The 19,259-nt window shown below is 40.9% G+C and overlaps 1 protein-coding gene across 2 annotated transcripts in view; it reads right to left on the reverse strand.

Annotated features, from left to right (window-relative positions):
• fhod3b (formin homology 2 domain containing 3b) overlaps positions 1-19,259 on the reverse strand; it is a 98,707-nt gene that overhangs the window by 34,700 nt on the left and 44,748 nt on the right. For both annotated transcript variants that reach the window (XM_074684260.1, XM_074684261.1), the window contains exons 4-5: positions 5,906-5,973; positions 4,188-4,293 (exon numbers count right to left, since the gene is read on the reverse strand). In XM_074684260.1, coding sequence (XP_074540361.1) covers positions 4,188-4,293; positions 5,906-5,973 — 174 coding nt within the window. The remainder of the gene's footprint in view (positions 1-4,187; positions 4,294-5,905; positions 5,974-19,259) is intronic.

Genomic DNA, 19,259 nt, shown 5'->3' on the forward strand with positions numbered 1-19,259 from the left:
AAAATACAAGCTTCACTTTCAATTCGATTCCACCAAGGCTTAGAGATGGCAAGTGTTTTGTAAACAAAAGCATGCGGGCACCAGCATGGCATGGCCTTTAAAAAGTGCAAACAGAGAAAGTGTTGCTAAAAACAAAGCTTATGTTGAGGAATGTCAACAGTGAGCGTTTCAAAGTGGAGAGTAATTGCTTCAAGTCGACTGTAATTGGTTGGTCTTTGATCTGCCCGCTCACTGCTGCTCCCATTTTACAGTTACCAATTAAACACAGTTGTTACTTTTGTTGGTTCTGTAAATACAAGTGAAGGATAGTCCAGGAAAAAATGTGTCATTTGTTCTTCCAGCGCTTCTCCATGTTTTGCTCATGATAATAAGCACCGGTGGGATCTTTTCCTGACCACGGGAAAAAAAGTTTTGAGTTTGGTTCAGAAACTTGTTTGACCTTGTGCACAGGTTGCTTTTATTTAGCCAAGGCTGTGATATCAACACTGGCACGCTGCTCTAAAAAACGTGTTTTTATTTCCTTTAATTCAAAATGATAGAAAGTTCAGTGATACAGCATTAATAAATGAAAGTGGACCTAGACACACACCTGTAGTGTTTCACAGCATGTGTACTCCAATATCAGAAAATTAACAAATTACCCACAATGCTACAACTTGTAAGTTGAAACACCCACACCAACCAACTGTGTATATAGTTTTATTGGATGTTTTTATACAGAAATACTGCTGTTATGGCAAGTTTTTCCCACTTGGCAACTGAAATGCTTAACTCGGATGACGTCATACCCGATCTCCAAGTTCCGAGAATGGAGCGCAGCACTAGTTCTAAAGAGAGCGACAAAAATAAGTGAAACAATCACACACTATGCAACATAATATTAACAGTTAATCTTCATCAGCACTGGTAAGTTATATTCACACGTCTCAGAAGACATCTCAACATGGACTCAAAATATTTAAAATAAAATATCCAAAGGCAAGATACTTGTGTCTGCAAGACAGGACATTTGTATTTATTTGTTACTATGCTGCTAGCATGTCAATGTTTAGCAGGGTGATCTAAGCAAAGTGTGGTTTAGTTAATGGGTAAACACTCGTAAAGAAAAGTCTTCAGTAACCAATCATCTGACCTAATGGTACGGCGAGATAAAAGGTCAGAAGACCAAAAGCCATCAGTGATGTATCAAGCATGTTATGGCGACCCAGAAATAGCTGTAATGAAAACCATGGAGGTAATTGAAAAGAAAACTGTTAACCTTCTGGTAGCACTACACGCAATCATTCAAATAGGTGTCAATAAAGAAAAAAAACAGAGGAAACATCATATGTCCTGCTGACAGCACTGGGTGTAAAACTCTGGAGTCATGAATATCTCCCTTTCATTTTGTGGTATTTGCTGTAATTTGCTGTAATAGCTGTTGTGATAGTGTAGTCTGGATCAAGGCTTAGACAGACAGACTGTCACAGGTAGAAGCAGAGCCATGCTACCAGTACAAAAACACCAGCTTCTTAAAGATTTCTTTAGGTGCATTTGCAGATTAGAGCTCAAAAAATGTATTCTTTAAGAAATGTGTGCAAATCTTGAAATTCATGTTCAGAGGTAAGAAAACTATTGACTGTATGCTTACATCCATGTGAAGCCCATCCATTTTGAAAAAGTTTCAATTACATAAACAGAGTATGAAATCCTCTCTCATCAGTTCACTTCATCAACCAAAGTGTTAAGATTGGAAACGTTTTTAGAAGACCCTTCCTGTTCTGTGTTGAGTTGAACACCGCCTGTGTTCATCTCAGCTGTGAAACCAACATCATGTAAGTGCTTACTTCAAACTCCAGAATGAAAATCCCTAATGATCCCTTCATTACCTTTTTGGCTCCTGTGTGTTTGCAGCACCTTGGCAGGCTGGGTTTGAGGCCTACAAGCGCACCAGATGGCACAGGCACCTCTGAAATTAGTGACCTCACAGCCTTTCTCACTGATGGGGTGATAAAGGCATACAAGCTTCCCCCAGAGCCAACAGAGCACGCCTCCAAGGAGCTAAACCCAGGCCTGGAAGCTCTCCGAGCCAGGTGTGAGGGGCCCATAGTGGGGCCCTGACCCTAGCCAGGCAGACCCACAAAATCCACACATCACTGAGGGAGCACTAACTGGCCACAGACACCTCCAGGGCTTTGGGAAGACGGATGAAAATATGAGGAAAACAAAAAAGTGAGATGGTGTAGATTGGTGGGTGAGCTCTACAATGAAGGCTATGTTCCAGAGAGCTCTGACTGGGAACCTGTTCTTGTGAAAAAAGCACGCAGACTGTGTGCATGTGTGACTTATTCAACTACAGAAGAACCATAAGATTGATTTTTATTCATGAAAGAGAGCAAGATTGTTTTGTCGGAGGCTTTTAATGCACACCAGACAGATGGGTTCAAGACCGCATTCCTACTTTTTCTTTTTTTTTATCTAACTGGCCTCAACTTGGAAGACAAAACAGCAAGAAACACACATTAAAAGTGATCAATGTGCGATGCTGAAGCAATTACCATCACAGGATCTCACTCTGTCTATCCTCCTTTATCTTTCTGCACGTGTGAACACTTCAGGCAATGAATTAACTCCCCTCCTGGGAATCCTTATGACATAGCTCTGCTTGGAAGTCATCAACAGTAAAGCGTCTGGATCTGTGTACATTTCTGACATGTGCATGTGCGCTCCAGCACATGCTCCACTAGCCTTCTCCAACACATGGCTCACGAGGGAGGGTGACCTGCTCCACACACATTTCCTCAGCTGGTCCAGAGAAAATTAGGTCAGGAGTTGAAACAGGTTAAAAGGGCTTTCGGGAGGGTGGTAGTTTGGTTTAGTTTTTCATGGAAATGTAGAGGGAAAACTGTAGAGAGTGCATGGGTGAGGCTATAAATTAGCAAAAGAATAAAGAGAGCCTCACAAAACTGTTGTGACAAAGATGCTTGACAAGATTTCTCTGTGAGGTCTTTGAAAACCAATAAAATTAAGGGGTAAAAAGAATAGAAAAATGTTGTATTTGTTAAAAGCACAGTGACACTAACAACTCTGGCATTAAATGAACTTTAAAGTTTCCAAAAGCATGTCATTCTCATCCTCTTGCCTTGTTTGGACCTTTTACCTTCAGTGATTATCTCTCTGAGTCAGAGATTAGATGAAGCATCACACATTAAAGACCAAAGCCTACAGAGGTAGTCCAGGTGGGGGTCATGTTCGTGCTTAAAACCGGGAGGTAACATCAGTACTTTGCCCCAGACATCCGATCTTTGCTCTTTGAGTTTTTTTTCAGTTAAAGAAGAGGTCCACAAATAGAAGGCTGCAAAACAAGAGGGCACTCAGTTAACAGGCTCTAATTGAATAAACATGAAGGGGGTTAACTTCAGATGGGAATGTCGACCCAAATTATGAGGGTCAAGTACACTGTGACTCCTCTTAGCATGGGTTAATGAAGGAATAACAAAAGAGATTTGGATTGTGCAGACTTAGATGTTTTTTCAACAAAAAAGTTAGATCCAAGTTGATGTCAACATTGATATTATGCACTACAAGTAAACAGGCAATAAAATAACAAAACCATGACGTGCTGGCTCGGGTTAATTATCAGAAGTGCTGCAAATTTTAATAAAGGATGAGGAAATACATGAGGAAAATCAGAATCAGAGAGGGAGAGAAAGAAGCAGAAGAGGGGGAATTAGTTTATGATGTGCAATATCCTGCCAGAACTTTTATTGGCCACTTAAGCATGTGTGACCTGCCCCCTCACAGCAGGCCGTTAAACGGTAGTGACCTTGAATTGAGTGAACCCCTTGGCCATGTTAGTATCCCTGAACATGCTGCCCCGGACCCTTGTGGACCTCAGCACAAACAGACACATCGTCAACGTGGGATGGATAAATCAACCAGCTGCTCAACTTGGCCTAATTTCCACATTATCCGTGGCACACATTTGAGTGTTTATATTCTTTTTGTGTGAGTGTGAGGAGGTCATCAGGCAGCTTCATCAATTAACATGGTGTATGTAAACACATGTGGTTTTGGAAAGGTTTATGGAAAGAAAAGTGTTACATGACTGATTAATAACATCCTCCATTAGCACAAGTTGTAAGTTAAGGAAGAAGAAAGTAAAAATCAGTGTGGTGTGAGTTTTTGCTGCTCTGCTGTTGACGTACCCCTGAGGATGTAGTTCTGGTAGTTCTGGTCGGCTTCGGCTCCCACTTTAATCAAACACGTGAGTCCCTCTGCTACGACAAACTCATGCACCAGGTCCTTATCGTCCTAAAGAGAGGTCAAAGAGAAAAGGAAAAGTTCAAAAGCCATTAAACATCAAACAGTAGACAGAGACATAAAAGATACTGCTTATTCAAATTATTAACATTTATTCCATGGTTTTGTCCTGTCATTAAATAAAAAACTGCCCTGTAGGTTATGGCTGCCTTTTGCAGCAGCTCTCTCTTCTTTGTCCGTTTCTTGTAATTTTTTCGTCTCTTTTTCGTAATCTTTGTATTTGGAGTGGATCATTACTTTGTATGGCTCATTTGTTGGTCATGGACACCAGAGTTTTTGTGGCTTCAGTGTTATTTTTACTACTTTTTCTCCTGTGTTTATCTGGAGATCCTACATGTAACCATGGCTGCATTGTTTACATGTGAAATCAGCTGTTAGAAACCTGTAGCATGTCAATGCTAACTGGTGTAAGGCCTGATGTCTTCCAACAAAGTGAGGAGAAGGAGGTGAGGACGAAGTGCTGGTTCTCAGGTGTGAGCTAAGAAGTGACGACATGGACCTGTCCTTCCAGCCATCGTTATTGGGAATGTAAGATCTATCTCCAATAAGATGGATGAGCTAGCTGTGCTAATCCAGTAACAGAGGGAATACCAGAGAGCAGAGTAGCATCATGCTATTCACAGACATGGCTAACAGAGCTAACATCAGACACCAACGCCACGCTGGAAGAGCTTCACCTGCTGTGAGCAGACAGGATCCAGGAGACAGAGATGGAGCATGACTGAAGAAGCTCAGTCCTGGACCCTGTGGAGGTGGAGGCTGGCTGAACTGGAGAATGATGGACAAGCTGTCATCATCTATTTTCTTATGGACCTTTTTGCACTTTCTATACACTTTCTTACTTTTGTTTTCTTGATTGCTGCTGTGACTTCAATTTTGTTGTACTTGTTACAATGGCAATAAAGTTCTATTCTATAAACCCTTCATCTCTTGTGCTAATTCCAGTTTTTGTTACTTTAAGGATAAACAAGTTGCCTGCAGCCTGTTCATATGAACTTATGTTTCTTGTTTTACTCCACACACAACTTTTTTCTTGATAGCAAAGCCACCTGCATCCTCACACGTAGCTGACCTTGTCCTTTAAGCCTCATACACACCTCACCTCTACAGTAGAAAAAATACAGATGACCTGCCCAATGGGCTTTTTAATAGGAAGATTTTTAAATATTCTTGGTCTAAGACCCTGCAAAGTCACACATATTGTAAGAAGTGCAGTGCATTCAGATCTATTCTGGGTGTCCATCGACGTCTGTAGCTCTCTTTTCCATCTAACTGTTGGTTAACCCTCCCCCTCTGTGTCTGACTGCCCGCCAGGCCAGCCCAGCCCAACCCAGTGTGTGAATTGTGACCAGACCTGAATGCTCCACAGCTGCCACGAAGGCAGACTCTCAGCAGCACAACTCTGCCTCATGAAAACAATGCTGTGTCCAAGTGTGAGCATGCATGTGGGCACTGACACATGTGAGCAAACTGCACAAAGGTCCTGCATGTTAATGCATGTACATGCATGGACACATTTAAAGCCTGGTAGAGGATATTTCATGTGGTTCCAAAAGCAACAGTTTTTAAATCATGAAGAAAAAGACAATGAAATCATAATTACCTGAAAAATCTGCTTGAGGGAAAAAAGGGCCCTCCGTAGCTCTCGTCCAGTTGAGTTGTACAGTTTTTCTGTGCAGAAAGAGAAAAAGAGAGAGTGGAAAACAGTTAAATAACAGTGACACATATGACTTGTGTTTATGATTCTGGAGTAGTAATGATACGATTAACACAGGCATGAGATTCAGTATCATACCACTAACTTTTTGAAGCGTTAAGTGCCAGTTTCAATTCACTGCTTAGATCATACCGGATGTTTTTAAGATTTACTACAAGCTTCTACTTTGAAATGACTCTCTAATAACTAAGTCATGGAGAAATGACTAAATGTGTCAGCAAAAGAAGAAACTGTCTTCCAAAAGAAAAAAAACACAGGGCAAATCAGAGCACATCTGCTGAGAGTTAGTGAACGGTGGTTGTTTCCTGCTGACAAAGCCATATCTGTAGCTTAATAATAGCATAAAACAGAGTCAGGGGCCAAAACTCAAGCCCACAGCTCGAAGAAACAATACACACCCATTAATCAAATGCTGAATCACTGCAGGGTACTTAAGGAGATATGACACATGACAGATGCTTGTGATTGAAGCAAACATTTCCTGCAACTGCTCTGACAATCCTTCACCCTGTGTGCGGTCTGCCAGGGTGTGGCAGCAGTGAGCACAATCCTTGTAGCTCACTCATTGCTGCTGAGTGAACTCTCTCTGACTCAGCAAAAGCTGCTGCAGATACAGCAACATACAGTACAGCACAGTCTAATTTAGTCCGGTGCAGTACAGTTAGGTAATCTCTCTTTCTGCTTCCATCTCAGCATTTTCTTTTCATTCACAAATCGTTTTGTAATGAGTTGTAGTGGCCCATGCTGTGACATGTAAGATACTATCTCCTATGATGATATATCTTAAGCATAAATCAGGTAGCTTTCTCTGTCTCTCTCCCTGTATCTCTTTCACACACACATACACATGCACACACAGACACTAACACACATAACCCGTACAAAGCACTTTGCATCGTGTCTGTTCTGCAGTATTGCAGCTGTTGCAACTGCAGGAATTAATCAATGTTAGTGCATGACTGTGTTTAACTTACACCTGGAGGTAAATAAGCAGATGCAACACCTGGAGCATGTTGCCATTTTACACAGCTCATTCATGCAAACACACAAACACAGGGCTCTTCATCAAATCCTCTCAAACAAATGGCACTGTTTCTAAACTTTAGTGTGAGGAGTCATACACAAAGTGAATTTCAAAAAGACAGAGACAAAAAAGGATACAAAGCTTGTTTGTGTTTGTAGAAAGTTCTGTGGGCTTACACAGGCTACTTGTGGACACTGGACCAGACCGTCTGATGTTTTTGGGTGCCATGAGAATGACAAACAACCTTTTAACAAGTCAAATAAAAGTTCAGAGCTGGTATACAGAGGCCTACTGAAACAACTGTCATGCAACACCATGAAATCCAACCCGTGTGAAAACAAGCTATTAAACATCTAAATAAATGTCTCACAATGGCCTTAAAACATAAATAAATGATCTCAAATATGAGTGGAAGAATTGTTTAAAGTTTGGGTAGAGTTGAACATAGTGGAGTGACTCGCACTGTTTGTCATCAGGCTTTATATTGATTAAATGCTTCAAAATATTATGATCGCAAAATAAAAATCAAACTTCTTTCAACAGATTTCTTATCTTTGAGAAATGTGTTTACTTGTAATTCATGACTCAAGTAGTATTTGGTATGTTTGGACCGTAGCTGTAATGTTTGTGCATTCAGCACCTTACATGGCTCAGAAGTGTGGCGACTCGTTCAGTCCGGGTCTTTCATGGAGGAGCCCGGGCCAGTAACTTACAACAACATCCACAAGGGATAAATCTCTCTGCTCAGACGAAGGAATTAAAAGAGAAAGCTGAGTAATGCTGGTGATTTGTGCCTTTATAAACAAGAGGAAGGAACTGTGGCCAGGTCATTTCTTTGTTTGGTTCAGTCCAGGCCCCCCAGCTGAGGAACTCCCAGGCTGAGGACTGGGCTAAGCTTTGATGAAGAACTGTACCTTCCTAAAAAAAAAATAATAATAACACAACATGCAAATGTTCATATGTGGAACACGCATGTACCTCTATTTGGTGAAAAAATGATGCCCAAAACAGATTCCTGCTATACACAGAAAGTGCATGGGATGCAAGCTGATAACACATCATTTAAGAAAGAGAGGCCACAACTTTTGAACTGCTGCACTCTTCTCTACAGGTCAATGATAGGGCATATCCACTGCCTTGTATTTTTAAGACGATGACTCAGAGTTAAGATTAGGAATCTCAAAACAGATGAGCACTCTGATCACTGGAGCGGAAAGACAGAGGGAGATACTCCGGGTTACTCATCACACCTTCACTCTACAAAGCAAACGTGATTTGTGATCCTACTTAAACCCGAACCTTGAATCAGTGTGTGCACTTTTTCATCTCAAAGCCTTAACTGCACTTCCTCACGGACCCTGAGAGTTAATCAGTCAACAGATAAATTACACCCCGTGCTGCTGAACAACCAGCGATGATTCTGTCCAGATCACTGCTCAGCCTTACAACAGCGATGCATCAGCACCTGGGCTGCCACTGGTTTAAAACAATCCCAGGGGGTCCTGAGTGTGTGTGTGTGTGTGTGTGTGTGTGTGTGTGTGTGTGTGTGTGTGTGTGTGTGTGTGTGTGTGTGTGTGTGTGTGTGTGTGTGTACGGTGTGTGGTCCATCAGCAATTGTGCTGCACAGAAATTCTTCCTTGAAAAGAACCAGCAACCTTTGTACCAAGTTCTGTGAGCCTCCACTTTGTCTTAAGGTTTGAACTGCAGCACTGCCACAAGCTTTATTCACACATGCACATCACTCCAAAAATCATGGATGGTCTGCTTGTATGAACACACACACACACACACACACACACACACACACACACACACACACACACACACACACACACACACAAAAGGAGTTGATGCTGTTTATACTGTTTAAACAATGCCAACCAAGAGAGTGACATGGATAGACAAAAATAGAAACATCAAAAGTTGAAAAAGAATCGTTCTCATGTGCAGAGAGGGTACAATGAAGCATGCCAGTCTATTTGCGTACATATAAATTCATCATGATGGGTTAGGGTTTCATAGAATTGTTCTCCACCATGTTTTTAACAGAATGTTGTGGCTTCAAATAAGAGTTTCTGAAATCATGTCCTTCATGCCTCTTTAAAATCTGCCTTTTCCCCTTGGTCTAGAAGGGAAGAGAGACATGGATCAACTTTTTCAATATTTCAGGGGTGCAGGGGTGGCTTTGTAAGTAAAGTTAGGATGATACACTAGTAGAATAATATGTTTTTTATATGAATTTATAGAAACACAAATAGACACATGCTGCTGTTGATATCCAACCCCCCTTGTTTGTTGAAGACTGTCTGAACAGAGTGTATTATTTTTTTACCTGTTCATAATGATGACTTTTACATGAGCATATCAAAGTTAAAATATTGTCACTCGTGACAGATAAAGTTTTTCTATTCTACTCTATTCTATTCTATTCTATTCTATTCTATTCTATTCTATTCTATTTCAACATCACTGGAGAAAACTTTCTTCATGGTGCACTTGTAAAAATAGCAACCACGCACAAGAGAGGAAAAATCCTAAAATAAAAGCAGAACAAAGAAGAGCTGCATGATGTAATCTCTTCCCCTAAGCTAATGCCATACTTCCTTACACAAACTTCCTTATATCAGTTCTCTTAGAAGCTTACAGTGATTAGTAGGCCCTGATTTTTTTTCCATACACCTAAAAAAATCATTCACTGCTGCAACAGTTTATAAATGATGAGACTCAATCATTTTAACTAATGGAAGAGCATATTTGAGTTTTGTTTACTTTAAGTTAAAAATTAGTGTTGAGATTTTACCTGTAAAAAATGCCATTATGTAAAGAAAAAAATTCTCTCTCCGTTTTTAAAACTTTCTGTTTTAGGTCGCTGTCTCCATGTAAACGAGAGGTTCAAACCATAAAAAAAATGGATGTCTGCTTGCTCGGCTTGAAGTGAGGTCTCCACAAAAACTGCTCCCCCTGGTGGCTGGCTGCAGTATAGGTTAAAAAATCCGGCTTTCCAGCCATTCCAGATGGGCTGTGGTCAAACTTTAAAAAATGAATACACCTCGTAGAAATGTTTCTCATGTCTGATTGTTGTGGTGATTTGAAGGTATCATTTCTGAAAAGTTTTGTTTTCATTAGTTATACGAGGTTAAAAACGAGGTTTTACGTAATGTTTATCGATGATTGACAGCTGCTGTTCTTGTGTAGTTTTTTCGGGGATTGTTAAATATGTCGGGAGGTAGAGTCAAGAAGTGATTAGACTCTCGAAAGAAAAAAAAAATATTATTTTTGTCACCCAGCTCCACTCAGATTCCCTCAGAATCTCTGGCTGCACAACTGCAACAATAGTGGCGCCTGTGACAGGGGTATTTTGACTTCAAAACCGTATAATGATAAATGGCGGGGACATACTGTCCACTCTTTATACGGTCTATGGTTGAAACAAACAAAAAAATACTTTTGCGTTACATTCTAAAACCGTTGTTGTGTAAACAGCCCCTGAATTAAAACTGGACTTCACTGTCTGAAATAACCAAGATTTGAAAATCCCTGGTGTTTGCCCGGAGTCCATGTGTCAGAAACATCAAATGAAAATGGTCAGCTCTTTCATTTTCCTTATTTGCAGTCAACACACAGATGAACTACTGAGAGGCCCATTCCTAATGAGAAATAGCTCAGCGGAGATTAGTTCCAAACCACTTGACACAAAAATGCACCAAAAAGTTCAGGTCTTCAGGGTTGCCTGGTTTAGGAAATGAACCAGGGAACTTTCTTTTTTTTTTTCTTCCTCATCTTTCCTGCAGAAAATGTTTGTAAACTGTATATCTCATTGCTTTATCACAGTCACCACAGAAACCCTGCAGCCGCCTGACAGTTCAAAATCAGTAGTCAGCTACATTTGTCAGGAGCAAACCAACTGTTTGAGAGCTGTAATAGATATGATTGACAACATTCAGTTTGGGCACTTGAGTAGCTTCTTTCAGAACTGATCTAAGTTAACAACAGAAACAGCAGCTTGGTAGTTTTCCACAATCCAGCCCTCAGATGATTAAATTAGTGCTCAAGAGCTGTCTATGTAGCAAATTACTCCCTACACCACACGAGACACCCTTCAAATTAAAACAATGCATGAGTGCAGCTGAGGATATCATGAAGTCTGCCTTTTTCCAGCAATCTGTTCTCTGCCCTGAGGCTTTTACTGAAGAGAACCTGACAGAGAAATGACTCATCAAAGTGAAAGTGTTTTTGAATGTACCCAAGGGAACAGCTGTTTTCTCTTGCAACACATGGGCACGTTTTTTTCAACTGGAATAGCCACAGGGATGTAATGGTCTCGTAATTATAACAATCATAAAATATTAGCAAAATCAGTATGATTATCAGGAATGTGCCCCACTACCAGGGGGATAAAGAGTAAAAGTAAAAACCTGCTGTGAGGCCTGATTGACTCAGACAGCAAAAGACTTCATGGGCCGAGGAGACAACTTTGAGGAGCAGATTGGTCTTGTGCTCCTCTTGATGCCGTCTGATTCTCTGACAGCGAGAAAACATTCCAATAATGCTGCAACGTGTGAGTCATGGGTCGCTATTTATTAATCTCTACATGCCAACCTCAGTGCCAACCTCACGCTCACGTTATTAAGATAAGTTCTCAAATAAAGCTGCTAACTCAGTCCCATTTTCCACCTGCGAGCACATCTTACATGCTTACTTTCTCCTTTTTTTGACAAGCTTTTTTTTTTTTCTCCCGGAAAGTGCCATAAAATGAAAAAGATGACTACTTCGGCTCATGCTTCTCACAGCAGGCGGAGCACATAAACCACATCCAAAGCAGAGCCAGGAAACCCTCAAAGATCCCGCTGGGCAGGACTGACCCGCACACTCAGCTGTAAATTAAACTGTGTTTGCATTTAGGAGCAGAGCCGTTGGGCAAGAGGCTAAAGAGGAGGATTCTTGGCACCCTATGGGTGATGTACATATAATCTGCAGCTATAATAAGTAGGGTGAGGAGGGGATACAGCTGAAAGGAGAGCAGTAAGGTTAAATAAAGCCAAAAACAAAAAAAAACACACGCTCAACATGAAGCATAATTATTTTTAAACTAACTTTCATCTGTCTTTGCTGGTTCTTGCTTAATCAGTATCTGTCATGCCCACAAAGCTATCTTAGTGATTGTGAAATAATAAGGTCCTTAAGTATGCAGTGCCATCAATTGTTCAACATTAGTGCACTGTGTTGGTGTTAATGCTGCAGCTTGCTAGCTTTTATGAGTTATAAACTAAAGTTTACAGATCTGTCAGCTCACAGTCAGATGTCACATTGTAGTGAGTAGACTGTAGACCACAAGGGAAATGTCTCAGTGCAGCAGTGATAACTTAGTCTGCATGAAGCTGCTACAATCAGACATATGGCTGAATTCAAGGGAATATAAAACTAAGCTACAATCCACTTGAATCAGATCGAACGGGGGCTCAGCAGAAATAAAGGTGAGTATGTACTGTGAAGCTCTGCTCTGGCACAGGCTAGACTTTAAGTAATGAAGTGCTGTTTTAGACCATCGCCCTGCTCATGTCTGCATTTAGCTCATTCTCAAAGAGTCCTGAAGACACCTCACTGGTCAGACTGAGCTCAGCATAACTGGCTCCATCTGTGAGCCTATGATGCCACATCACTACCGGACATGTTTCAGGATAACACGAGGACCCATCTTTCATTTTTGTCCCCAGGTATTTTCATGAGAAACTCATGAGTTTAGATTATACTCAGTGGCCCTCAGGGTCACAGCAGCAATAACAACATCAACATTTTTTTCCTTTTCCCTTTTCTCACTTGGTAAGCCAAACCTCCTGTTCCAAAATTTACAAAGAGAAAACAGAAGTAATTAAGGTGGAAGACCTCCCACCATGTGCACCGGCTTGTAACATGCTACTTTGTGGACTGAGATTTCTTCTTCTCCTTTATCCCCTTCTCCCTGAACAAAAACACAAGGTGAATGATGGGTCAATAAAAGCAGATTATAGCACTCAGGTGGAAACTGTTAAGCGGGTATGCAGGTAAGATCACTTTCATTGTGTTTGGGTTGGAGTGCAACCAAAGAGGGGATTGAGACAATTATATGGACAATGTGTTTGTGAGTATGCATACATAAATGTACACAGCACATACAGAGCTATGCATGCACACACTCACACAGACAGTTTACTAAGTGCACAGAGGAACAGGCACTAATTAATTTGTTCCTGAAGCCTGGAGTTTATTCAAATGCTTTGAGAGTTGTGATGGGAGACACATGGGGAGGATGGTTTAGATTAGAAGAAAACTGAGTCGGGCCACACAGACTAAAGAAGCCTCTGTCTTTGGGAGCAGGCCTCACAGGGAGGGAGGCCTTGATGGGCCGAGGGGGCGGGAAGGTCTTTTAGCATACACACAGCAAAGGCCTGGGACAAGATCAAAATCATCTAAATATCTAATGAAACCTGGGTTTGATCTCTGTAAAGCACACTGAGTTAGGGCTGGTTTGTAACGTACCTTACACAGAATGGGATGGTTAAATTAATCTAGTGAAAAGAACAGGGTTAACATACAGAGCAGAATTTAAAACATAAAGCTTCATGGGTGCTGCTTTTGTTCAACAATTAACAACTTAAACAGCTTCTGTATTAGGAGCCTTTATAAAGGAGGTTTCAAATGCAAAATGATTATGTTTTTTTAAGATTCTCCAAAGACTTTGTGCAGACATGGTGGTAAAGCCTTCTCCTCTTTGTGATTTTTCCCCTCTTACCTGGACTTCCTGTTGGCATCGTGTGGAGAGAGCAGTGCGTGAAATCTCACAGAAGCAGAGAAGAGATCAGGTTTCTGTGCTGTGACACTCTATCCCGGCAGAGACATTTGATACCCAGGCATACCACAGCTCAGATCCAGAACACAAAAACCTGCCTCTCAGCGCTCAACAGCTCTCATTGTTGTTCCTCGCTGTAAATGGGTTAATTTAATGATTTTGTTCACTGATGTGTTTACACTGCACCAAAAGTTAATGTTTATGTTTTCCCAGATCATAAGAAGGCATATGACACTTTTTGTCAGGCATGGTACACCTTTTCATTACTACCTTTTAGAGGTTGCTCAGCATTTAAAGGGCATCACAGGCTAATTATGTCCTCTGTTCAATAAACTGTATACATTAACCAGCCATCAAGATGCTATCTGAGGCTGTAAAAGAGAAACAGCAGAGGATGGCGAGGGTGGAATCCGCAGAATTCCAGATGAGGGGAGAGAGACATGACAGCAAGGCCAACGTGAGGACAGACATATCTTTCATTAGTGCCTGCCTGTCTAATGAGTCATTCCTTGGCAACCAGGTGGGGTGACCCTCACTAAACCCCCCAATAAATACCCCCCTTTTTTCTCTCTTTTTTTTTGTAGCCCACTGCCTCCTTTCACCTCCTCAGCGGGGTTTCCCCTCACTCGCCAACACTGACATAGATAAGTAGTGGAGCGGAGAGCGGAGTGAAGGCATGTGCTCATTCAGAAACCTAGACAAAAGCCTGACACAGATATAAACTAGGGGTTCAACAATTGAAGTGGGTCTGTTTGGGGGTGGCAACAAAGACAGCTTTAATACAGTTAAATCAAGTCACCCCGAAGTTATTGTAACTGGTCATTAGCATTATATCTATGCTCCTTGAATGATGGTGTTTGGAAAAAACCTGGGACAAGCCCTTTTCCCATGTGTTGCTTAGCAGCTCCATCAGCCAGGCAGATTTTCTTCCTGCAGTAAAAACTAGCCATGTGTATATAGATGCAGGACCAGATGCTCAAAGAGTATGATATAAAATATCACACCATATATTTCCCTTCTGTCACGTGTGCATGGTGCTTTTTTATTTTAGGATTTTTATCTTTTTATCCATAAAAGAGATAAGTCCACAGAGCCAAGTGCTTTTCTCAATTTAGACTTTATGATCCTGAAAATCAAAACCATTTCATTCCATGTACTGCAATTAAATGAGAATATTTGAGAGAAGGTTTTTTTTTTTTCTTCAAAAAGAAGGGCTGGAAAATATTCTCAACAACGACCTCAGTGACTTTCACTCCTCTTGGCTGTCTTTGCCTGTGACTTACCCCGCTCCCTCTTGTTCTTAACAACCTGACACGAGGGGAAACGCACCAGTGCAAACTCTGTCCAATAAACACAGTTGTGCTGAGACCACATCTATTTCAGACTCCACTCCAGGAATATGAAGCTGACCGATCTGGAAGCACACACATCTGTCGCCGTTCACCATCTCATTTCCATGCTGGCCACACTGTGACTGGAGGTAGTGGAAAGATTATGGTAGCAATCTCTCTAACACCTGCAACCAACTGGATTCTTCCTCTAATTTCTCCCTCTATTTTTGCCAGGACAACATGTGTTCTTCTCTTCTTCCCAGAAAAGAAGAGGAGGGCCTTTTGCACCTGTCTGTCAGTGGCTTAGGTAAGGACATAATCTAGTTAACCTGACGGCCAGTCACATATGAGCAGCCCTCTGTCATCAGTGTTGCTCTCAACCCATAATGACCCAAGATAATTGCTTCCACCAGTCAGACAGATAGACACTTAAAGGTATTTGACGCAGGGAATCCAGTGTTTTGGATTTAAAAAGCATTGGTGTCAGTTAAACTGTGAAATGTATGTGCAGGGATAGGATGTCCATACAGCTGGACAAAATCTCCCTTTAAATGCACTAGGGAGAAACTCACACTGTCAAAAAACCTTTTCTTTGTAGTGGCATCAGACATTAAGTGTTTTGAATCTGGGAGACATTAAAAAAGAAAACATGGTGTCTAACATAATACATCAAATTTTAACAGAGTAACCTAAAGCGAGATTAGGCCCAGATTGTAAATCTGTGCAAGCCTCCACATTAACCAGAGTAAGAGCATATTTGAGGAAAAGTTAAGCAGTTAACTGATCACAGGACTGTACAAGTATGGACAGAGTTATGAGGAGAAAAACAACAAGCCTCTTTCTCTCACCTACATATCTTCAAACACCGCTCATTTCTTGGCTTTGTAAGCCTTAGTCCATTATCTTTGAACCAGATCCACAATCAGACTGGCACAGACCTTGCCTACAGTACAATCATCAAACAAGCTAGCACATGAGTTTGTTTTTATAGTGTGTGCAATCTTTCCCTCTTGGATCTGGCCTTTAGAGTCTTCAAAGTAAAGTCATTTGTCCATGAAGGACGATCCATGAGGAATGAGCTCAATCAAAACGCTGTCTAACCTTAAATGATAAGGGTGGACATAAATTGATCCTCTGTGGTGATCTATGATCACAAACATCACTTACAGTGACTATCCTGCCCTTGCATGATCACTCTGTCCTGTCAGATTGTTGCAGCTTGGCACCAGCTCCACTATGCCAGGTCCAGTGTGAAGTGAGATGTGACTGCTGACAGGTGGCAGAGCTTGGGAAAGGGTCAAGTCAGCACCATTACTGACAACTAAAGGGGTGAGATAAAACAGACTCACATAGAAGGCTGTATTTAGAGAGACATGGTGTTCTTGCTTATTGTAGATCTGACATCTTCATTTAATGCACACCTTCAGACAAATCTAAATAGTTTAATGACCATGAATGCACATAATTAAATTTGTGTCCCACGGATTGTTGTGGATCAGAGGAGATCTATCCTAAATTGATAATTACCTCTGTTGTTGGGGAGGTGTTTTGTTGTATGGACTCTGTCAGACCCTGAGTTGTCACTGAAATGAATATGATCCATGCTTGGCACAGACAGTCAAAGACCTGTTTTGTCCTCTGGGGCTAACTTGTTTGTCCAACTGGAACAAATTCACTATCAACATGACTGACTGCTTTCTTAACAGAATCCTACTTCACAATGCCAAAAGACTTGACATGTTCGCTGTTATAATGTTGGTGGATCATGTCAGAGCTGGCAGGCAGAATTTAATATGTGCTTGGCAAGACCAGAGAGTTGAGCCAATGACGGCCTGTTGGCATAATAAAATGTTTTGATTAACCTTCTTCAGAAAGTCAACTTGTACAAACTGATGGTAGATACCAGATAAGATGCTCCTAGACTTCTACTGTGATGACAAGTTTCTGTGGTAGTTTTTTACAACCTTAAACAACAAGTACTACCACCGCCAGAGGCGAGAACAAGAGAGCACAACGCTAGATTCATTTTTCTATACTGTGCCAACACAAAAACTTGCCATATTTTAAATATTTACGTATATTCTGACATATTTGGACTGTTCTGAAAATATTCAGTGCCAGAGAAGTTGCAAAACAATCCCTCCAATACCAGTTCCAATAACTTGATTTGAGCATGGGCCAAAGCAGAGTGCTGTTCCACTGAATACCACTAAAATTGAAAACATATATATGCATATGGTTATAAAAACATCTGCCCTTTTTTGTATTGCAAGTTCAAGCCAGATTGTGTTCAAGGCTTCTGTGCTGTCCTGATCAGAGGTGAAATGTTAGAGCGAGGTGAGCAGTAACACAGGCACAGCAGCATTTTTAATTGTGAGATTTGTGATGTGCATTTCTGGGGGGACAGGGAGATATGGCTCCTGATATTGTCTGTAGTCCTCATTATCATCATTATTCAACTTTTCACATGGTCTGGTGTTAAAAAAGCAGACTGAAAATCGCAAAAAAAAAAAAAAAAACGAAGAAAAAAATACAGAAGAATCACAAAGGAAATCGAATTGGCACCCCAAAATCATAAAAGAAAAGAATTGGGAGAAAAGAATATCATCCCAGCCCTGCGTATTAGGATGTCAATTGTGGATTCAATAAAAATGTTCAAGGGTGTTAAGACAGTGGGACTTTGAAGCATCCCTATTGTGGACTGCTAATGTAAGAAAAGCCAATAAGGACACGCTTACCTAATTTTTAAATATGTTGATTTTTGGTAGGGTGAATGTTTACGGATTTGTGCATTGACTATCATACTCTATGACAACACTTCAACTTTGGACATATTGAAGGCCGTAACTAATACTGGTATGTTGCTGGAATCTGACAGTTTTTATTGTGCTCTCGATTGCTTAACTGTGTTAGGATTGTCTCAAGGAAGAAACATAAATCCAAAACGCTTAACTTCTCTTAACGCAGCAGACTAATAATTCACATCAGGATGAAAAGAGATAGAGAGCAGCTCCTCAAATAGGAGATAAAACGCCATAATAACCATTTGACAGATACGTGTCATATGTGATCTCATGTTACTCTGGGAAAATCAGCATGTGATGAGTCAGTTTAGTGGAGTAGACTCCTCGTCTACATTTTTCAGAGGAAGGCTAGGCCTCTTTCTCATCGTTCATCTGTCAAAAGCTAGAAGATATCAACTGAGCATAAAGTGTTTATCAACAGCACATTATCCTGAGTCAGCATAAAACATGTTTTAAAAGTTTTCATGATGAGACAAATAAAATATATGTTAGTTGGAGGAATGAATGATGTGTTAGCAATAAAGTTAACAACAAAATAATCTTGTGTCTTTTGGTTATAAGGAAGAACCTGAAGTGAGAAATACAAGTCTAATCATCTGTTATTGCAGAAAACAGCACTATTTGAAATGAGAGGCTGAGTCCCTGTGTTTTATTTATTCATTTTCAGTCTGACAGCCTAACTAATGCATTCCCAAACTGAGGTGTTTGCGAACAAAAAATGCATGCTCGGAAAATTAAACAAGCCCCATATCTTCAGAACAAAACAGCAGAGGGGAAAATCACTGCCTCAGTGACAAGTGAGATGAGAGAAGGTCTGCTTCGCCACAACTGCTGCCCACTTTAAAGAGAGACATACCTGGCTTTCAGCAAACATGCCCTTGCAGTATAAATCACACTAAGAGAATTTTGAGACCATCATTAGGAGCCAGTCATGCATCCCTTTAGCATGACGCTGTCAAGGTGGGAAGGGATTGGCTGGCACACATAAAGAGCCCACAATTTCTGATAAAGAGGCGTCTTGGCTCACAGCACTACAGAGGATCAGACCCGACTTTTGGCAAGAAAGAATGTGAAGTTTCTCTTACCTTATTTAGCCAAAGCCAGCATACGTATCAAAGTGTGTAATGGGGAAAAAACAGCAAGATAGAGCAGAGATTATGATCCAAAGCCATAAAAAAGATCAACGGAAAAGAGCTGTGAGTTATAAGAGGTATGTGTGGTATGAGGATGACAAAAGATGTGTCCAATCCAACAC

Source organism: Halichoeres trimaculatus, unplaced genomic scaffold, assembly GCF_033239565.1.
Source record: "Halichoeres trimaculatus isolate MK-OKI-2021-1 unplaced genomic scaffold, fHalTri1.1 fHalTri1_scaffold_12, whole genome shotgun sequence".
NCBI classification, from domain to species: Eukaryota; Metazoa; Chordata; class Actinopteri; order Labriformes; family Labridae; genus Halichoeres; species Halichoeres trimaculatus.